General features: G+C 39.0%; 1 protein-coding gene across 1 annotated transcript; it reads right to left on the bottom strand.

Annotated features, from left to right (window-relative positions):
- Positions 1-352: 352 nt before the first annotated feature.
- slc38a8a (solute carrier family 38 member 8a) lies at positions 353-17,865 on the bottom strand. Its single transcript, XM_036152082.1, has 10 exons — positions 17,550-17,865; positions 14,501-14,699; positions 11,309-11,465; positions 10,005-10,109; positions 9,241-9,298; positions 6,905-7,019; positions 6,674-6,821; positions 3,519-3,721; positions 3,392-3,443; positions 353-970 (listed from the first exon to the last, which is right to left on the bottom strand). The coding sequence occupies exons 1-10, from the start codon at positions 17,745-17,747 to the stop codon at positions 868-870; spliced, it is 1,338 nt and encodes a 445-aa protein (XP_036007975.1). The 5' UTR covers positions 17,748-17,865; the 3' UTR covers positions 353-867.
- Positions 17,866-21,583: the final 3,718 nt, after the last annotated feature.

The raw sequence follows: 21,583 nt of genomic DNA, 5'->3' as shown, positions 1-21,583 counted from the left end.
CCGATTGGCTTGTTTACATGACATTTTTATTCTGATTGTCCCTTTATCGTGATTATTTTTGTCCATGTAAACGCAGCTAATATCACTCAAAATGTCCAAAAACTCTCTAATCTTCCTAATTGTTTGGACTACAGATGTGCCAGTCAATTTACTAGAGAGTGGAATAGACCAGTTTTGCCTTGATCTGCTGGTGATCAAAATGTCAAATGCTGAAAAAGGGGTTTTGTTATTTGCCACATGCATCAAACCTAAGGACTCCGGTCTATAAACTTAAGCACAGACTTTAATGCACTTCTGAGTTTAATAATAATAATAATCAGATGAAGGTTAATAACATGCTCTGATGCACGGACAGGGATGACTGAAATTCCTTTATTTTCCAAAGGATTCAATTAGACTGCTGCTTTCAAAATAGCTGCTGCACATTTTCTCTTAATTCTTAAAAAAAAATATGAAAATTGGCATGACAGACTTAAATCGGGAATCACTATTGGCTAAGAAAAGCTTAATTGGTGCAACTGAAGTTTGGACCTCTTCTTAATATAATGAATAAAAACCGTGCCCAACAACACCATCGACAAGCCAGTGCTTTACAATTTCACCCAATCATGGAAATAGAAGAAAGTTTTTATCACAGTGTAGCTACAATGAGAAAATCCACATAAATTGAAAAAAAAAAAAAATCAAAGCATCAAATCAACAGCGATGCCGTGTTAAAGACTGCATCCCAATTGCAATGAAATCCGGAAGTTGTAAATGTGTGTTTCTTCGCTCAGTGTTCAGTTTTTGTTGTTGATAACTGACCTCAAGAGCAGCGAAACAGTTCAAACTTATTCATAGAAGGTACCCTGAGGCATCAGAGGGAGGTCAGATCTTTCCAAGGAGCTCCATTACAGCGATGCTGATGCTCTGACCAAAGATGAAGGCTCCACAGATGAGGGTCACAACTCCCCAAATCGTGAGGGCAACTCTGGAGAGTGTGTGTGTGTGAGTGGGGGTGGGGGGGGGGGGGGGGGGAGGGGGGGGGGGGGGGGGGGGGGGGGGGGTGGAGGGGGGGGTGGAGGGGGTTGGTGGGGGTGGAGGACAAAAGAAACCCTCAGATCTGAAATTGTTACATGTTGACAGACAGAGAAAGGCCTTTCTCTAGCACTGCAGGGAGAGACAGTGAGAAAAATAAACAGTTTTACATACTTAAGACTATAACTTGAACTTTTTCATCATGTCAACATTTTCCCCCCCTGTCCTCTAAAATAGAGGACATGCAAATGATAGTCAAACTGAAAGGATGAAGCAGGAGATGGTTACAGGTACATCTCAAAAAATGTGATTATTGTGAAAAAGTTTAATATTTTGGTCACTCGTTTCAGAAAGTGAATCGTTAAAAGATTTTATTTCCTTTATTTATGATGATTAATCGCTTACAGATAAGGAAACCCCAAATTTCAGTGTCTCAGAAAATTACAAAAGATCAATTAAAACACAAACAGAAATTTCAGGCTTCTGTATGTTCATTTTCTACACTCTATTCTTCATTGGTCCTCCTTTTGGATAAATACTGCATCAATATGGCATGGAGGTGATCAGCCTTTTTTTCCATCTGCTGGGGTGGAATGGAAACCCAGGTTGCTTTAATGATGGCCTTCATGTCATCTGCATTGCTGTATCTGGCTTCTCAACTTCCTCTTGATAACAGCCCATAGACTTTCTACAGGGTTCAGGTCAGGCCAGTTTTCTGGCCAATTAAGCACAACATAACACTGTGGTAATTGAACCAGCTTTTGGTACCTTTGGCAGAGTAGGCTAAACTATAACACTAAAGCTGGTCAGCAGAAGGAAGCATGGAGTGCTCTAAAATGTCCTGGTAAATGGCTGTGTTGACTGGACTTCAGAAAGCAGCAACCAACAAGACATGGCACCCCAAAATCATCATTTTGTGTACCTTTTCCTATTATACATTTTCTTTCTAGTCAACTTTCACTGAATGTGCTTGAATACAACACTGAACAACCAGTTTCTTTAGCAATGACCTCTATGGCTTACGCCCCTTGTGAAGCGTGTCTTCTGGACATCTGTCTAGTCAGCTGCCTTCCCCCATGATCGTCTCACCTACCGACCCTGACGGAAACCATTTGGAGCCTCAGGAAACCTTTGCTGGAGCTTTAAGCTGTTTTAGCTGATAAGTGTTAGACAATTGGATTATTTAAAAAGAAAAAAAAATATTGTAAACTCATGGTGTCAGAGACAATTAATATCTGGTTTCATTATGTCCATGTGCACACTCATCAAAATTACAAAGAAAAAAAGGTTTAGATATTTCACTGTGATTAATCTCTGTAATACATGAGTTACACTTTTTGAAATGAGGGACAATAAATTTTTAACTTTTTCATAATATTCACTTTTTTAGATGCATCTATAGAGATGGATAGGGAGCTCACGTTTAATTGTGCAGGTGCTACTTCAGTCTGTTCTAAATACACACCTGGAGTAAAAAGCAAATCTCTTGATTTATCCGTCTATTTTCCCGACACTCAGATGTAACATTTCCTGACACATCACACTGGAATGAGTCCCCGGCACTAACCCAAAACTCTCTGAAGGAACTTTATATCCCTTATGGCCTGGAAACGGCTTGGGACCTTTGAAGAATGAGCTGGAAAGTGCCTTTCTAGACCCGTTACATGGCATCTCGATTAGCATAAAACAGTGAATGGATGTTGAAATAAATTACGTTTATTATTTATCAAAAACCTAACAAGACACTGGACACACTGTGATGTAGGTTTTGGTCAAAAGGAAACGTCAAAGTCACCTGAGGCTTAAACTGCAACTTAAACTGCAACAAATGGCAATGTTTGATTTCAGTCTTGAAGAAAACTACAAAAAAATACATTTTGTGCAAAAAGAGTGATAAGATGACAAAACTATTTAGTATATGTACATTTGTCTTCATGTATTCAATCTATTCCAACTAAACTTAGCTTGGTTTAAAGTAAAACCATTTCCTTTCGTAGGTCTTTTATTTTCTATCACAAACAAGCTCAACTAATTAAGGTTTGTATAAATGAATAATAAAAAGACAACAACACAAAAATAAAAAAGCCAAAGGAAACAGGCTAGATTGGAATCCATTTTTTTTTTTTTACCCCTGACCAGAACATATTAACGTAGTCACTGGCTGTCTCTCGACACCAAATGCTGGCAGTTTCTTTTATTTACTAGTTTTAACTCTGCTTAGTTTATTCATCCCAGTGTTTGGGTTTAGACAGATCTAATGAAAATTATGTGGACTTACTGTGGATAGGAAAAAACAGCTGCTCACAGAGAATAGCAATTCAGATCAATTCACATTAGTTAAATTCATTAACATTTAGATGGAGCTTGTCCTCACCTGGTCTTGCGGGATACTGGCTCCGATTGCATAGCAAACATTAAACAGAGCCCTGTGGAAACAAACGCATGCTTTAACAGAACACCAACATGTTTTAGTGAATGTGCCTTAATGACGAGCTCTCTACCTGGGAATATAAAGATGAAAAAGGCACTGATCCCTCCAATGACGCTGATAACCTTACTGATATCTGGTACAAACACAGCGATGATCAGCGTTGTTGTTATCCACAGGACCGTCAGAAGGTACCGGCTGCGACTTTCAAACTTTGACATCGAAACCCCTCCCCGTCTGCGCCTCCAGCTCAGGAGAGGGTCCTGAATCACCGATCTGATGTGTTTGAAATGGGATGGAGCCAAATACAACATTATAAGTCATAACGAGAATTGAAAGACAAAGGAAGGAGTACAGCGGAGAGAAGTCAGAGTATGGAGAATTAGGGAGAAATTTCTCAGATAGGTTGAGTCAACAGAAGCTGCTTGTCTACTGGGGAACCCTCTCTGGTTTAGAGAATGGTCACAAAACATAGAAAATATCCAGTGAGCAGCAGCTGAATGGACAAAAACATTTCCTGGTGATGAACCTGTGATTGACTGGTGACCTGTCCCTCTCCCAGTGAAGGCTGGAGATAGGCACCAGCCCTCCTGCATGGAAAAGCAGGTATAGATGGATGGATAAGGTATAAATGGATGGATGAAAGGAATAAGCAGAGTGGTTGAGATGATGGCCAACAGCAGCTCAAACTTCTCGTTAAAACCAAAGTATGCAAACTACCATCCCTACATGCATTTAAAACCTTGGAGCAGCTGGGCTACAACAGCAGAAGACCAGACCAGGTCACATTCTTGTCATCTAAGAAGGGGAAACTGAGGCTACAATTGCCTTTTGGAAAGCAACACATTGGGGGAAAAATAGCCTGGTTCAATGATTCACAATTTTAGTTGTACCAAGAAGACATGGATGACATCATGAATTGTATCAACAGTATATGCTGTGTAGGTGGTGGCAGTGTAATGACATAGGGAATATTCTCTTCTGACTCTCTGGATCCCTTAGTACCAATCGAGTATTGTTTAAATTCAATTCAATTTTATTTATATAGCGCTAATTCACAATACATGTCACATCAAGTCACTTTACAAAGTCAAATTCAATCAAATCATACAGATTGGTCAAAAAGTTTCCTATCTAAGGAAACCCAGTAGATTGCTTCAAGTCTTGACAGGCAGCACTTGATTAGCAACTACTGCAATTACTGGAGGATTTGATGTCACCCGTTCTGGACCCTGACAGGCATTTGACTATGGTCTCTGGTATCTCTAATGTCACATTTCTGACTATGGAGCTGCCAATTACCAGAGTCAGCTTCTCAGCGGGTGTGTCGCTGAGTGTTAGAAATTTGGACAGGTTGGTGGTGACCTTGCGGCTGGAATCTAGAGCTATGCTTCCTGCATATTGTCACCCAGCCGGCCTGGTTACCCAACTGCTCGGGTACTGCTGGGGGAACCGTTACATGAAGCTAATCTCTGTGGCTCCGCGCTAGCTAAGGGGATCTGCTGGTTTTTCGAAAACACAGAGCTGAGTCTCCAATTCTGACACCCTCGCCTCCACAGCTACAAAAATACTAAATTTATTACATGTATCATTATCACTAAAGGAGGCAGAGGAATAACTAAACATCAGACACACAGAGCAGGAGAGAAGAGGAGACTTAGACAGAGATGGAATAGCTGACGGAAGGATAGGGGAGGAAGCCATTGTAAGGCTAAAGCTAGGCTAGGGACCTCTTACCATGCAGAGAAAAGCTAACCGTGTGAAACATAAGGACTTCCCAAACGTGAAGTGCAGCAACCAAGAATGTGTATTTAATGCATTTGTGTGCTCGAAACATAGAATGATATAGCAAATAGATTTAAGACAAAATCGAGAGTCTGGAACACCAAATCACAATCCACAACTCAGCAACAGGAAACAAGAAGTGACACAATATGCCTTACCGCAATCTAGGGAGCCCCAAAATGGATTCTGTAAGCACCATGCCTATCTGAGCATTATTGCAGGCGATGTGTATTAGCCATCACAAGATTGATACACTGTGTAGACCTGAACCTCCAAAAGCATCTAAACACAATAACAAAGTTGGCCTTCTATCACCTAAAGAATATTTCCAGGATTAAAAGACTAATGACTCAGCAGAATCTGGAAAAACTAACCCATGTGTTTATCTTTAGCCGAGTCGAATACTGTAACCATGTTTTCACAGGTCTGCCATAAAAAGTCAAACAGCTTCAGCTGATCCAGAACGCTGCTGCCTGTGTCCTCACTAAGACCAAGAAAGTAGAGCACATCACCCCAGTTCTAAAGTCCTTACACTGCCTCCCTGAATCTCAGAAAATAGACTTTAAAATACTACTGTTAGTCTATAAATCCCTGAATGGCTTAGCACCTAAATACATCACAGACTTTTTATAAGTGCATCAACCCACCAGACCTCTAAGGTCTTCTGGCTCCAGCCTACTCTGTATACCCGGAAGCAGAACCAAACATGGAGAAACAACATTTAGTTTTTATGCTCCACTTATCTGGAACAAACTTCCAGAAAAGTGTGAAAGTTCTCTTAAATCAAGACTAAAACACATTTGTTTAGGATTGCCTTTGACTGTTCTAGTTAAACTTTTGACTGAAACATTGGTTTAAGTTTGTAGTCCAATTGTTTTTAAAATCATTACTATTTGCTTTTAGCTTCCATTTTCCCATGTTTTATTTTGTTTAAATTTTTCTACATTTTATTCCAATTTGCTTTTATTGTTTTTATTTTGCAAATTAATTTTACTTGCGTATCTGCTTCATAGAAAATTATTGTGATTTATCCTTTTATGCAAACCTGACACAAGAGCCTTCCTCTTTTATTCCATTGCAGTTTGGTCTTTTTGTACACCACTTTTTAAAGGCATCTTAGACAGCCCACACATTCTCATGCACACTTTTGGGACATTTTGTACTATAATTTGACGGAATCATCAATAATGTACTGGGTGTCCTGCATAGAAATGTGGTTATGTGACTTATGTGAGAAATAATATAAGCCAGGGGGCAACAGAGATCAGAACAACAATCAATGGAGATAGTTTGAATAAACTCTTGCATTTGCTCGCTAAAAGGCAAATGCAAGAGATGTCTGAGTATCTTTTTGTCATTTCCTATCTGGTGTATTGTACAAGAGGATGGTATTTCATCACACCTGAAAAACATTTGACTTGATTTTAAAGCAGCATGGCTGACCTGCCCAGCAGCACGATGATGGGATAGATGGTGATGATGGAGACCCCAAATAGCATCCTGGCAATGAGCATGAGTTTGTCATGACTGGAGTATGACATTAAAATATCCGGATCCACAGCCTTTCCAAATGTCAGGTATCCGTAAACCCCTACAACAGAAACCCAATGAAGATGCCTCAAACTTCACTGCTGTGTCAAAAACTAAAATTGGCGAATCAGAAGATGGTTTGACCTGTGAGGGAGTAAATGATGAGGCAGATGATCATTGACACCACAGAGATGAAGGTCCAATGAGAGAGCCGCTGGTTCTCCATGCTGCTGTAGATGGCGATGGATGCCTCATGGCACTGCAACAAAAATACCAACAACAAAAAAACTAGGTTATGCTGAACTGGAGGATCATTCACAAAACTAGGATGAGCATCCAAATGTGGTTTCATTCATTTATCCATCTGCAACAGTTGAACAAAATGGCAAAACTCTCCAGCATTTTAAAATGAAATGAAATTCAATCAGTGGTAGCAGCTGTTGTCCCTTTTGTGGCAGAGAGAAATTGCCAGTTCATGTTTTTAACTCAAGAGACATTTTTCAAGTAAGAAATAAAGTTTAATTAGCTTTTGCCCACACTGCACCTTAAACTCATGCTGAAACATTTTAATCTCCAACCTATAACAAAATACAGTTGATTTAAAGTATGCGTCATATTATCCAAAACATTCCAATTAAATCCCACTCAACGATAAAATGATACCTGCAGTGTATACTGATACAAAATTTGGCTCGTCAACCTTAACTATCACACATTGTGCAATTATACAAGAGGATAAAAGATTGTAATATATTACTTTCCAAGCTATTAAATACATTATAATAGGACACTGTTTGAAGTCAACAAAATGGAGTACTGCTTTCTATCCTGCAGGAACAGCACTTGTAAAGCATCATATGAAACTGTGTTGCTGATGTGATTTCAGCATGAAGTGGAGAGTTAAATGAAAGCTCAGAGTTCAACAATGTCCCCGAGTTAAACCATCAGATTTCCAGATTCCCACTCTTGTCCCAGCTGCCATCAGCAGCTTTAAATCTCCCTTCTCCTTTCGTGCCTTCCCCTTCGATCAGGACCTCATCAGGTCCCTTTTCAACCCTCTGCACTGCAATCACTCACCCTGAGGAAGTGTTTGTGTGAGAAGAAACATCAATCCAGCTGCACTTTCGTTTGCCTTTATTAGATCCCATTGACAGCAGCCTTCAGGGGTTACAAGGCCACGTTGGGCAGTTGCACATAAATCAGTGCACCGTGTTCGGACTGACAGAATAAGCTCAGAGCTCACAGGCTGTGATATTAAAAAATTAAAACGTTGGCAGAGTAGGTCAACCTGCTAACCTTACGCTGTATGGAAACACTCTTCTCAGAAAGCACCAACCAACTTCCAGATAAATATACCACAAAACTTCAAAGTCTATTATGGTTTAAAAATTGTCAAAGATTGAAACCAACTTTAATTTTTCAATGACAATGTCAAAACGTTATTTGATTTCTTTAGTCAAATTAAAACATGTGCACTTATTTCTGTTTTATTTGTCAATTCTGGCTTATAGCCAATGAAAATCTACAATTCAGTTTTTCAGAAAATTTTAATATTACAAGACTAAAAAAAAATCTTAATAAAAGATCTGCTTTCTTAGGGTTTACACAATCATGGGAAAGACTGCACACTTGAAAGCAGTCCGACAAACAGTCTCTTGCAACATCAGTGAGTCACAAAATGTAATTGGTACAGAAGCAGGCTGTTCACAGAGAGTTGTATCCAAGCATATTAATGGAAAGTTGAGTGGAAAGGAAACATCTAGTTAAAAATCAAAAACTCTCATCTCCTAAAGATTGTGGAGGCCTTAGATATGAAATGGAACTAGGACTTCAGAAATAAAAGCTGCTGAGAGGGGGAGCAGAGAGGAGCAAACTGGAAGTTAAAAACATCAGCCAGACGTCTATTAAAGATTAGAAGTACCTACAGCTATTACAGTGATGCCTTCAGTCTGACTTTAAAAGTCAAACTAACAACTCATTTATCGCAGAATCATTTCTACTAACATGGAGGCGGAGGAGTTTAGTTTGAGAAACAACTGCTTTGCTTGATCTTGTGTTTTAAATATTGTATACTACAAATGATGTGAACTTTAATTTCTAAAAGATGAACCAAACTCTTTTCAATGTTAACAATGTATTAATATTTTCTAGATTTGTACATATTAGAAAAGGTTTGTCCTGATTGGCATTTGTTGTTAAAACTGCTCACCTTGATTGCCTCCATTGATTACCTTTTATAATTGTAGGGCTATAGAGACATGAGAAAGCTCTTCCATGAATCACTATAGTAAAAAATCTGGGACACCAGGATGCAAAAGCTGCTCTTTAGGGTCAGTCAGTTATTCACACACATTTAGGCTTACTGAATTACAGAAAAAACAGATGCACTCTTAGTAATCCACAGTTTTGCAACACCGTGATGCTCACATGTTAAAACCTATCTAAAATTGTCTCTCAAACACTAAAATTGTCGCACTTACCTGGAAACCAAAGCAGATTGTAGGGATCACGCTGAACATGGATGCCCAGGAATTGATTCTGCACACAAAATAATAAACATTTATCGTGGGTTTTTTGGATCACTTTGAATGAGAGCTAATGCTGAACAGTAAATAACTGTCCGACACATTCAGACACAGATCATTTAGTTAGATAATCAATGAGAGGGGACCAAGTATTAAACTTTTTTGCACCGACTTGGGGACAGTAACAGATTTAGAGAACAGACCATCACATTTAATGCACTGAGTTTCGCTACTGAGGTAATTTGCAAACCAAACAATTGCGTTTTCTGAAAGTCCTGAAAGCGGAAGTCTAAGATTCAAAATCTCAGAGTTCCAACTATCATAGGCTTTAGACAAATCCATGAAAAGTGGTGCATGTTTCTTATCAAGCGCAATGACAATGGTTCCTTCATGGAGAAAGCAGAAGCAGAAAAAACGCTACAGAACTACAGTGGAAACTAGTTCCAAAAAGCAAAGATGAGACTGAGTTTCCCAAAACGAGACACTTATCTAAACTAAGCCCTGCCTTGAAATCCTTTTCTTAAACACAACCAGGATCGGTGACAATCTGCATTTTCCGTTTCATCCTCATCGCATTTAGTGATATCTCACCGATGAAATTACGCTAGACAACGGGTAAATCGGTGATCCAGAGAGAGTTTACAGAACCAGTGACGTTTGGTTTAGATGCAGAAGAGAAAAGTTAAGGCTAGCTCAAAGAATAGATCTGTTTCTCATACCCACTGGAGTAGAGAGGAGTTTTGTGATCTGGAGCCGCAGGCATGGTGAAGTACTTGATGATTATGGCTACGGTAAGGTAGGTTGCAGCCAAAGTACCCAGAACACTAAGAAAAGACAAAGACAAACAGTTTTAGACTAGCTGTACTACATACAAACTGTGTATCATTGGCTAATTCTTTCCAATCTTTCAGCTGGTAGCTCTGTTGCTGGTCCCACTTTTGTCAGCTGCTACAGCCCGTTAAGGTCTGCAGGCGTACCTAACTGCAGATTCATTTGCAGAATTAGACCTAAGTACTTGTTTTTGAAACGCAAATTAGAACGAGACCTCATTTCTTCCTTGCTTCATCTGAAAAAAAGGGTGGGTCGTCGTTTATGAGGTATCTTTCAGAATATCAAAACGTTCAGCTGTTCATTTCTGTTATTTGTTATTTAAAGCATCCTTCAATGGGGCATTTCTCAAATGACGTCACATTTTTCCTGAGACAGCCCGGTTTCCCGGCTGGTCAGACAGGAAGACTGCAAATTACAATGGCAAGAACAACAATATTAATCATTTTGGAAGATGACAACGTCCCAGGAGCTTCATTTCAAACTGCTACAATCGAGAAAACCAGCATAGAACATCTGAAACCTTGGTTGAAATGTAGAGTCAAGCGTTACCGCTCAGCTTGTACGACTACAAGATGCATCTAAATTTAGTATTTTGACGTCATTTGAGGAATGTCCTATAGCCTAGTGGTTGTTTTAAATACAACCTTGAGCTTCCCTTTTAGAGTACCTTGCAAACGTATTCATACACTTGATCCCAACCCCCCCTCCCATTTTTATTTTACATTCATAAACTCCATTGCATTTCATTGGGAGTTTATGCAATAGACCAGCACTAAGTAGCACGCAGATGTAAAATGGCACATGACTGCTGACAGTTGTTTACACTTGATTTTATTTAGAGGTATCTGATTAAAAGTTGCGGAATACAAACGCATGCTCTTCAAATTTGTGAAATGGTTTTAAAACTGTACATTGTTTTCCTTTAGCACTTTCTGTTGGTCTCTAGCATAAAATCCCAATGATACACAAAGCAGCTGTTTGAAAAAAATGTGCAGGGGGTGTGAATACTTCTGCAATGCACTGTAGCTAAGGAGAGCACAAGAAACATTGTGTACATAGATGCTAATGTGCCTGGAAATTTGTTAGTTCAATAACTTTTGTAGATCAATCAGTGGAAGGCTTTAGCTTTTCATTGCTGTTGTATAGAAACAAAATACAAAAAAAAAAAAATAGGAATAGTAAATTCCACAACCTGGTGTATTTCTGGATGCTGATAGCTTTGGAGATGGACAATGGCATGATGAGGAAGACACAGAGCAGAACCAGGGCAAATCGATGGTCGGTGTAGAAGTGATAGGGCATCTCTGATTTTGGCATAGCAGTCACCAGCTCGTACAGAGTGTCACACACTAATGAACAGAAACAAGCAAGGAGAAAGGTACACCATCGGCTTTAGAAATGTGCAGTGGGAGTTATACAAATAAAATAAAAATACAAGTGAGCAGGATCCAGGCTTAGCTGGCACTGGGGGACCTGGCAGCCGTCCTGGGCTGGGCGGTTCAGTGCTGTGTCTCTATGTGCCTCTTTGACCTGGGGTCTGCTGCCCCTGCACTTTGATGACCTACCTGTGTGTCAGGCTATTCTCTACGAGGGCTGGTGTTCACTTTATGCTAGCGTTTCATTTTCAGGTAGCACAGAAACAGGCGTTTGTCGGGTTAAAAACAATTCACGTGGGTCTTTTTTTTTTCTTTTTCCAAATGCCTTTTTTTTTTATAAACAAACTCTTAACATTAAGTGAACATCTGCACCTGGTTCACAATTATCAAGTGTGAGGGTGCCCGGTGTCTGCCTGCCTGGGGCTGCTGCAGCCTTCAGGAGTCAAGGCTATCTACTCCTGGCCGCTCTTGGACGCTGAGTTTTGCAAACTTTCTGCCCTTGTCACCATTCTAACTACTTTGTCCGTCCATGTTGCATATCTGAAATCTTCTTCTCAATCACTGGTGATCTTGTCATATTCCAAGATCAAAAAGGATTTATCCTGCTTGGAACAGAAACACACAGATGCGTCTTTAAAAAAAAATAATAATAATAATTTTATCGTGAAAAAATATTGTATCTCCCGTGTGTCTTTTAGATTTCATGGCTATGGCTTCCAGATAAGGACAACCCAAAATTCTGTGTCTCTAAAAATTATATTACTGGAAATTTTAATGGAAACTCATTGTGTCAGCCAATTAATTTAATACACCTGCAAAGGTTTCTAAGCCTTAAATGGTCTCTCAGTCTGGGTCAGTAAGCCACACAATTATAGGGAAGACTTGGTATTGTGCCAATGCCAATCTCCCCCCCCCCCCCCCCCCCCACCACACACACACACACACACACACACACACCCACCCACAAGGAGGGGTAAGCCACAAGAGGTCATTCCTAAAAAAGCTGGTTGTTCACAGAGGGCTGTATCAATCATATTCATCGAATTTTAATTGGACGGAAAAGGCGTGGTAGGAAAAGGTGAACCAGCAACATGGATAACAGCAGCCTTGAGAGGATTGTCAATGTAAAATCTATTCAATAATTTGGAGGAGCCTCACACCTAGTGGACTGAGACTGGAGGCAGCGCATAAAAACTGCTATGCCCTAAAGAACCCTTTCCTGAATCAGGGACAGCGGCAGCAGCATCTTACCTGGGCTAAGGAGATAAAGAACTGGACTGTTGCTCAGTGGACCAAAGTCCTCTTTTCGGATGAAATAAAGGTTTGCATTTTATTTGCAAAATGGAGATTCCAGAATCTGGAGGCACAGAAATCCACACTGCTGGAGGACCAGTGTGAAGTTTCTATGATGAGTGGTCATTTGGGGGTTTTTGTTGTCTGTAAGCCATAATCATCTCAATCACAAGAAATAAAGGCTTCAAATATTTCACTGTGCAATGATTTTATGTAATATGATTTTTACCTTCTGAAACAAACAAAATATACTGCAGTTCCCCACAATATTTTTTATTTTTTTAAATGTTTAGGAAGCATTCTATTGATCACGCTATAGTGTTAACTCCAGTGAACTTTAACCCAATAGGAAATCTATGAAACTCGAATAAATAAACGCAGGGATTTGATTCACCAATTATCAACAGAAGATAGTAGCTAAGAAACAAACAAACAAACGCAATCTGAAGGGAGATGCATGTTATGTGACTGTAGAAGCCTAATGATTTCAGTGCATTTCTGTCAAAATTGTAGATAAGATTGGCCCAAAAGAATGCAATGAGGAAATGCCTGTAGATTACATCATGTTTTTGACATTTTGCTGACATCCACAAGGGGAAAACAAAGAGAGCTGTGAAGGCTTCACTCAGGTGCAAAGGGTTTTATTGGACCCCTCACCTTTGTAGTACAGCTGGTCCTGACAAAAACCTCCAAGTGTCTATTTGATCATAAATTGTACAAATTAGAAAATTATCTGCAAGATACTATGGTGTGGTAAAAACTGCTTTACAAAATTATAAAAGCTGACTTGTATTAAGTCTGGGAGAGACCCTGAATGGAGTTGCTGTACTTATTAGAATAGAATAGAATAGAATTCAAGTTTATTGTCATTGCACTGTCACAAGTACAAGCAACGAAATGTGGTATCTCTGCTTTTAACCCATCCCCATTGGAGAGCAGTGGGCTGCCATGTGTGGCGCCCGTGAAGCGTTCTGGGGTTAAGGGTCTTGCTCAGGGACCCAGAGTGCAGGCACTGGGGATCGAACCGGGTACTTGCATCCTTCTCTGAGTGCAAGCGCGCTGCTCTAACCAGTAGGCCAGCACTCCCCAGCACTTATTGGAATGTCAGCTACAAGTTTGAGATTAAGTTGTTGTTTTTTTAAACAAATAATATTTAAGCAAAACCTGTAAAGTAGTGACAAATCAAAATCCCCCATAATCAGTAAAAAGGCAGCATTCACTATTAAACAAGTATACTTTGAACAATGTCAAATTATCTCACTAACTAGAAAAATAAAGTGTCAACGAACTTGAAGAAAAGGACAGGTCTGAAGCAGAGGATTCTAATTAAAATCAACCTTCCCGTTATAATTAATGAAAAAAAAAAGATTTCTTTAACAATAATTCTCCACAAAGAGTAATGATATTTTGCCATATCATTTTTCCAACCTCTAGTGAAACAAATGCCAGTAATGAAACAGTGCCACAACACTTTAGCTTAGTACAAATAAAAACAACATGTAGGTTTGAGAAAACAGATTTGGCGTTTAAAGGAATGGAGACAAAGCAAATACCTATACAATATTTGTAAGATGGTATCTGTCATAAACATTTAGAAGCTATGTGGATATTTTATTGTGCTTAGTAATGTGGATATTTTTATTATGCTTAGTAATCTTAAATAATGAAATCATTAGTTCAAGTATGAAGAAAAAATATTCTACTCTTTTACTCACACTTTTCCAGCTGGTCATTCACGATGACGAGAAAGGCCACAGAGATCATGAAAAGGCTGAAGACGAAGCAGATCTCACACAGTTCACCAATGGCCGTGCCACACAGCTCCTTCACCACCGCCTGGTAGGTGTGCTGGCCACTGATGGACGAGGCGTAGCCCAGAATGATCAGGCCACTGATCAGGAACACAAGAGAGATCTGAGGGAATGCGAAAACATAGGAGAGTGAAACACACGACTTTTGAGGCATTTGTTTTTATCTGCACACAGAATAGAAAAGCCACCACTAAAATTATTTTTAAGCATTAAGAATAACTAGTTAATGCTTGATTATTATTATTTTATTTTTTTTATAAAAAACTTCTATACTAATTAACAACTTAAGCACAGGACATAATATTTAGGGGTCACTATGACCAGAAAGGTGTGGCTAGCATAAATCATTCTAATAATACAAATAATTGATGTATGTTTAGTTAGCTAGTTACCCTAACAATACATTTAAAATGGCAAATATAACAAACAGCTATGCAACAGAAAATGTTTGAGAACCACTGTGCCAGTTAGCTTCCAGTTTGGCTAATTTACCACTAGTTGGCTTTAATGAGGCAGTAATGCTAGGTTGTTGTTTTTTTGTATATAGACATGGCAATTATATCAGTTAACTAGTTAGTTGATATTTGATACAATCATGCTAAATTGCAACCTAATTAGCAACATTGTCATTATAAACATAAATATCTATGCCATTTAGGAACAAGTTAGCGTATGACGCCAATATGGACTCCATGGCATTAGGCTAAATAACATTTCACTAATCACTAATTACCATACCATAAGGCTGGGCGACACGTACCAAAAATACTATGTCGTTATTTTCGGCTAAATGCCAATATACAATATTCATCTCGATATGTTTTTCTTTTCATAAAGTAATTACATAAAGGCATCGTTGAATCTAAGCTTTATTGCAAATGTCTAACAGGCACATTTTTTAACAAACTGTTGTAGATAAATATGAGAAAAAGTGGAAAGATAATCTTCTGAAATACATAATGCAACATAGACCATCTCGAAATAAACAATATAATCTAATCTTGTATCTTTTTATAGAAAATCTCAATATTTTAAAAATCTAGACATATATCAGTTAACTATTATGCACATGATCCCATTGGGCAAACATATCCAAATTTTATACCAATTACCCAGATAGCAAAACAAATCCTTAAACTAATTAGCTCAGTAGTTAGGATATAATACATGTACCCAAAAACCTCAACAGGGCAAGACCAAATAAAAAAAAATAAAAAAAAAAGGGAAACTTGCTGTCAAGCACTTGGTGGTCAACCCTTTACTTATAGCAGTGGTTCCCAACCCTGGTCCTCAGGGATCCCTGTCCTGCATGTTTTAGCTGTCCCCTTGCTGCCATGCACCTGACCTAAATGAATGGATGATGAAGAGGCTTCTGCAGCACTTGATGGCATGCAGAGGAGGTCATGCAATCATTTGAAGCAGGTCAACTAGAACAGATGCATCTAAAACATGCAGGAAAGGGCTCCCTGTGGAACAGGGTTGGGAACCTCTGGCTTATGAAGCTTGGGCAAAAGGCATCTCCATGTGAACTGAGTAACTATGATGTGGGATGTTGAGGTTGGGTGCAGGTGAGGGCGGTGCCCTGAAGTGCTGATGTCAAATATATACAGTACATCCGCCTCTGGGTACTTGCAGCATATCATAATACTGCAAATTGTTTCATATGTGTTTCACATGTCATCCTGGTTAGCTGCCAGACTACATAATTATGGAGCTATAGGATAGGGTTTGAAAAGATAATGTTTGCCTTGCTGAGGCAAATTAGGCCTTTGCTTTGAAAATATATGTTGCTGTATGATTGGCGTTTATGCTCCCTTTACAGCAATACACCAGTATACCATCAGAGACGAAAGTTGTTTTAAACAGAAGACAAATTTGTCTAAAATCACCTCCATCCGTCTCAGAGGTCAGGACAGGGACACTGTGGCAACACCTCTGTATCTTGTTTGTGTCTTTTCCATTGTAAGAAAAACTAGTTGCAGTGCTCCTGATCAATTTTATTGATTTCAACAGGAGTCACATGTGTTTTGAAAGAGGCTTTAGTTAAAGGCCAATATTTAAGATTGATTTCCTCTGTTTTGCCTTGTTTCATTCAATCTGTTGGGGTTAAAATGTGTTGTATATGATGAAATCGCTTAAATATTCAATGTTTTACACATGATAATTTAAACCTGTTGTAACATGTAAAAAACACTTAATTTGGGAGATTAACATGTACTTTGTCGTCTTGATACAAAGAAAAAAAAGACAATTAAACCAACAACCTTGGTTGATTTTTTTGGACTTCCTGATAACTTTAATAAATGACTGCAATCTTTTTCACATAAGCACTAAACGCTAACAGTTTAACATGTTGTTTATGTGGACTTTTAAATACTGACTACAATCTGCAAGCCACCATCCATGCATTTGCAAAAACAACCAAAATGTATTATTAGTATAGCCTATAAGGTGACATTTTGCAAGCAGAGTGAAAATGTTTAGTAGCAGTTCAAGAGCTTTAAATAAAAATAATTCAGACCTGCTGCCTCTTAAAGGCTGGCTAGTTATTCCAAAAAAAAGAGCTGAGCAGATGTCATTTTTATAGAAACAGAAATAAAATTTAAAAAAATAAATAAATAAAAAGTTAAGACATATGAACATAGAATTAATTCAGTCCACAATAATGATAAACATTGTTTAAGTATTTTTGAGGTATTCCTGTCCAAACCCCACATAAATCCCTTAGTGCTGTATGACAAAATTCAAAAATAAAGAAGAGGCATCAAGAGAGGCAAAGACATGTCAGGTGAAAAAAATCAGCCTAATTAACCTGCAGACTCTATAGATCCTAAAGTTAAACTCCAAATTTGTGTACAAAGTTACCCCACACAGAGATAAACATCATTTTTAACGTAAATGTGACATTTCTAACCATCTTAACCAATGCATCTTAAGATGAGAGCACACTCACCAGCTCCACGGTGACCGCGCTGCGGACGCCCCCTGCTCTCTCGAACGCCCAGGGGAAGTTCAGTAGCCCGGCGCCCAGAGCGGATTTCAGCATGATAAAGACGGCCCCCATGGAGCCCAGCCGGGGACCCGCGTCCAGCTGCGGCTTGGCCGAGGCTGAAGCCAGCAGACTGATGCTCTCCCGGGCCAACTCTTCCATGCTCGGCGCGGCAGAAGACCCTCAGCGTGACTGTACGTCTGTCAGGGCAGCCCTCTGAAGACCGGGGCCAGCAGGGCCACTGAGCCAGGTGAGCCGGGCTGGAGGGGAGGGGAGGGTCGGTCTGACGAACGGACAGATGCTGCCTTCAGGGACTGCTCGGAAACTTAAAATGACATCAAATACCTGCGTATAAAACTGAAATCTATACAGGTTGGCAAGGGGGTGGCCAGATGACAGTGACAGACCAAAACTAAAAGCAACTGCAGGAGTTTTAGGAATTGTATTTCAGTAAGTTAAGACTTATTAACCTGAAATGTATGTGCCACTAAAAAAACGTTATTCTTCTTAGTACTTATTTAAACAGCCATGTATTATAAATGTGTGTTTTCAAGTAGACCTACTACTGTATCCAAAAAAAAAAAAAAAGAAAACAAAAATCAGCTTGATTAATAAAAATGTTTGGCCACATGAACGTTTAATGTTCACCAGTTTAAGAGGTTGCAAATCTTCTATTTTTATTAAAAGAAAAAGGAAGAAAAGCCACAAAAGGTCATTAAGTTGGTTGTATGTTGTAAAGGCATTTAAACAGAAACCTGAGTGGAAGGAAGAAGTGTGGTAGGAATAGGTGCACCAGCAACTGAGGACCGCAGCCTTATGACCAAGTGCAACCCATTCTAGTATCTGAGGGAGCTCCACAAGGAGTGGAATGAGGCTGCAGTAGGTGCATCAAGAGCCACCACACCCAGACAAATACTAGACATTGGCTACAAATGACATATTCTTTGTGTCAAGCCACTTCTGAACCACAGTCAATGTCTGAAACGTCTTACGTGAATCAATGTGCTGTGGCATAGAGGAGATAAGCCTGCAGCACTGTTGTAATAGAAGCCCATGTTGCTTTAATAGCTGCCATCAGGTCATCTGCCTTGTTGGGTCCGATGTCTCTCATCGTCCTCTTGACAACAAGCCATAGATCATCTATGGGGTTCAGGTCAGGGGAAACTTTAATTTTTTTTAATTGGTCTAATGTGATATTCTAATTTTCTGAAATGCTGAACTTCAGGTTTTCTTTACCTGTAAGCCATGATCATCAAAACAAGAAAGAAGAGTTTGAAATATTGTACTCTGTGTGTAATGAATCTACAAAATAATAATTTCACTTCCTGAAATGATGGGCATTTTTATTTAATATTCAGATTTTTTTTAACGTATCTGTATGTTAGAGTAAAAGTACTCCAATATCTTTTATTTAATTTTTAGTTTTGTTGATTTTGTGTGGGTTCTAAGGTTCAATAGAATCCCTCGTCATCTCCAGCTATCAGGCACAACCCCCCCCAAGTAGTTCAATCTGATGACACGTTTACTCAGAGCATGATGCTGTTACCTCTGTGTTTTGCCACGGCTATGGTGTTTTGCTTTTCATGCTTAGCTTACCCCTTGGAATCATGCCCAAAAAGCTCCAGGTTGGTTTCATTATAACATGATATTTTAGGGACAGATCTGCTCTCTAAAACCATTTTTTTTGTACTCTTCTCCTGACTGATACCTTTGTACAATGATTGTTGTTACCCTTTTTTAACCTCTCTGCAAGCTATGGTTTTAAATAAGAATGCAAACGAGCGAATGTCAAGGCAATCCTGAAAGATGAGCTGAACTTTATTCCAATTTAATCAGATTCATGATAACCGGTGGCAGGTGCGCACCAAACAGTGCTTTAACCAAGTGTTAGTTTAAAGGTATCCACACTTATGTAACCGGATTATTAAAGTTTTTTTGACCTTTTGTCTTTTTTACCTTTTAACAAATACGTGTGACAGTTCAATAACAAACAAAATATCTCACATTAAAGCATAAAAAAGTATTTGCCTCTTAACATACTTGCCATACTTTTCATATCCTCCTTTTGAAACTGGACTTGGATGTGAATAGACCAAAGGGAAATCTGAATTTTTTTTGCTAATTTAGCAAAGCTTTTTTGAACTCAATCAACCAGAAATACATTGGATGGAGGTAGGCTGATCCAAGGACATGTGAGGAGGTGGGATGGGAGGGGAAGCAGGGGTGTAAGATGCAGAGTGGTACAGGGCATCCACACAGAGAACGTAAAACACGTCGTCGAGTTTCTTCCAGGTGACCTGGCTGGCCAAACAGGAAGTCCCCTAAATCTGGGAACGTTGCAGGGAAAGAGTACATGTGACCTCCTCTCACCACCAGCTTTCCCAAAGCTTGTTAATGCAGCTGGCCGTCTCTGAGGTCACATCCCAGTTTCCCAAGGTTCCGAGGGAGATTAGCTGCGGAGCGGGGGCCATCATCCAAGAAGACAGGTGACAGATTCACAGGCTGATCTGGCCGATTAGACTCAGATAAAGAGCCAAAGCTGAGAGCCTGGAGCACACCGACGCACATCACCTCTGATGAAATCAGCCTGCATCACTGAATCCAGCCCAAAATCAATCCCAACCTCAAGACTGGGATGGATTTGTCCGCTCAATTTGAAATTAATCTTTGGAAAGGAATGCAATTATTTCTTCTCAGCAGAGTTCAAAAATGTGTTTCATTAAGCAGCAAAGTGCAAAGGAATTTCACATGGTAAACCTGGGTTTTATATTCAATCCATCATCCTAAAGAAATGGTAAAATAAATTTTCTCTAATTCTCTTTATAACTGTGAAGTAATGTCTAAATGTCTAGGAAATATATTTTCATGTATTTATTAATGCACAGTCTCAGCAAATCACTTTAATTTCTGTCATCAGTGCAGACCTTGGTTAAAGCTAAATGTCATCTAGCTTTTTCCCTTTTGGTCTCTTTCAATGATAAACTGCTTTTTTTTTTTGTTCTTTTAGGTTTGGACACAGATTAAAGTTGTATGAGTCAATCAAAGACAGTGGATCTAAAAACTGTATTTAACCAAATCTATAATTGTTGTAAAAATAAATCACCTCCTTGAATTTTAGGATTTCCTGTATAAGGACAAAATACAAAAAAGAACACGGTCTTCGTTAAATGATAAAGTGATTAAAAATATTTAACCTTGAGTGTGTGATGGCCAAACCCATGGCCCCACCTTAAAAGTCTGTACCACACGTGCACTCTTCATTTACCAATCAGTATATGCACACTTTAGTTTGCAATAAAACTTTATTCTTAGTTTAAGTACATGTGTTCTATTTGTAAGCGCGCACATTTAGTTCACTTTTGTACTTAGTCAATTATCCATATCTTTTTTTGTGTTTTGTTACTAATCTTTATTTCTTACCTTTCATGGTGCCTGGGAGTTTGGCCAGACAAAAGATGGCAGCCAGGGCTGAGATCAACTAAATACCGGGGAGGGGAAATTAGACTGTTCCACCTGCTTTTGCTGGAAGGGGGGAATTTGTATTTTGCTTTCTTTGTTTTGTATTTCACTTAGGGTTTGTATTTAGAGGTTGTGTGTTTTTCCATTGTTCTTAGATTAGTTTATTGCCAAACTCAACTGTACTGCTTTGTTTTGTCATTTGTGTTTGTTTGGTTTTAATTACCCCTATTGTGTTAATTGGTCTGATCAGCCAGAGTGTATATATACACTTGTGTGTCATTTGTTTGTAGGTCAGTTATGTTTGGTTGTGCAGTCAGTTAGTTTGGGCACAGTTTACTTCAGTTAAAGTTTTTTTCTTTTTTGACCTCTTTTATGACTCCAGAACCCACTATTTTTGTACTTCTGGCTTTTGGGTTAAAAATAAAAACCCCAACTTTTGAATAATTTCCTGTGACTCCTCATGCATTTTTACCTCGGTCCATCACAAGTAAAAGGAAAAAAGAATAAAAGAAACAGATTCCCTGTTATCATTTATTAAA

This window comes from Fundulus heteroclitus, chromosome 2 (genome assembly GCF_011125445.2).
Source record: "Fundulus heteroclitus isolate FHET01 chromosome 2, MU-UCD_Fhet_4.1, whole genome shotgun sequence".
Taxonomy (NCBI): domain Eukaryota; kingdom Metazoa; phylum Chordata; class Actinopteri; order Cyprinodontiformes; family Fundulidae; genus Fundulus; species Fundulus heteroclitus.
Note: the sequence above shows the minus strand (reverse complement) of the source record. Positions and strands in the feature narration are given on the sequence as shown.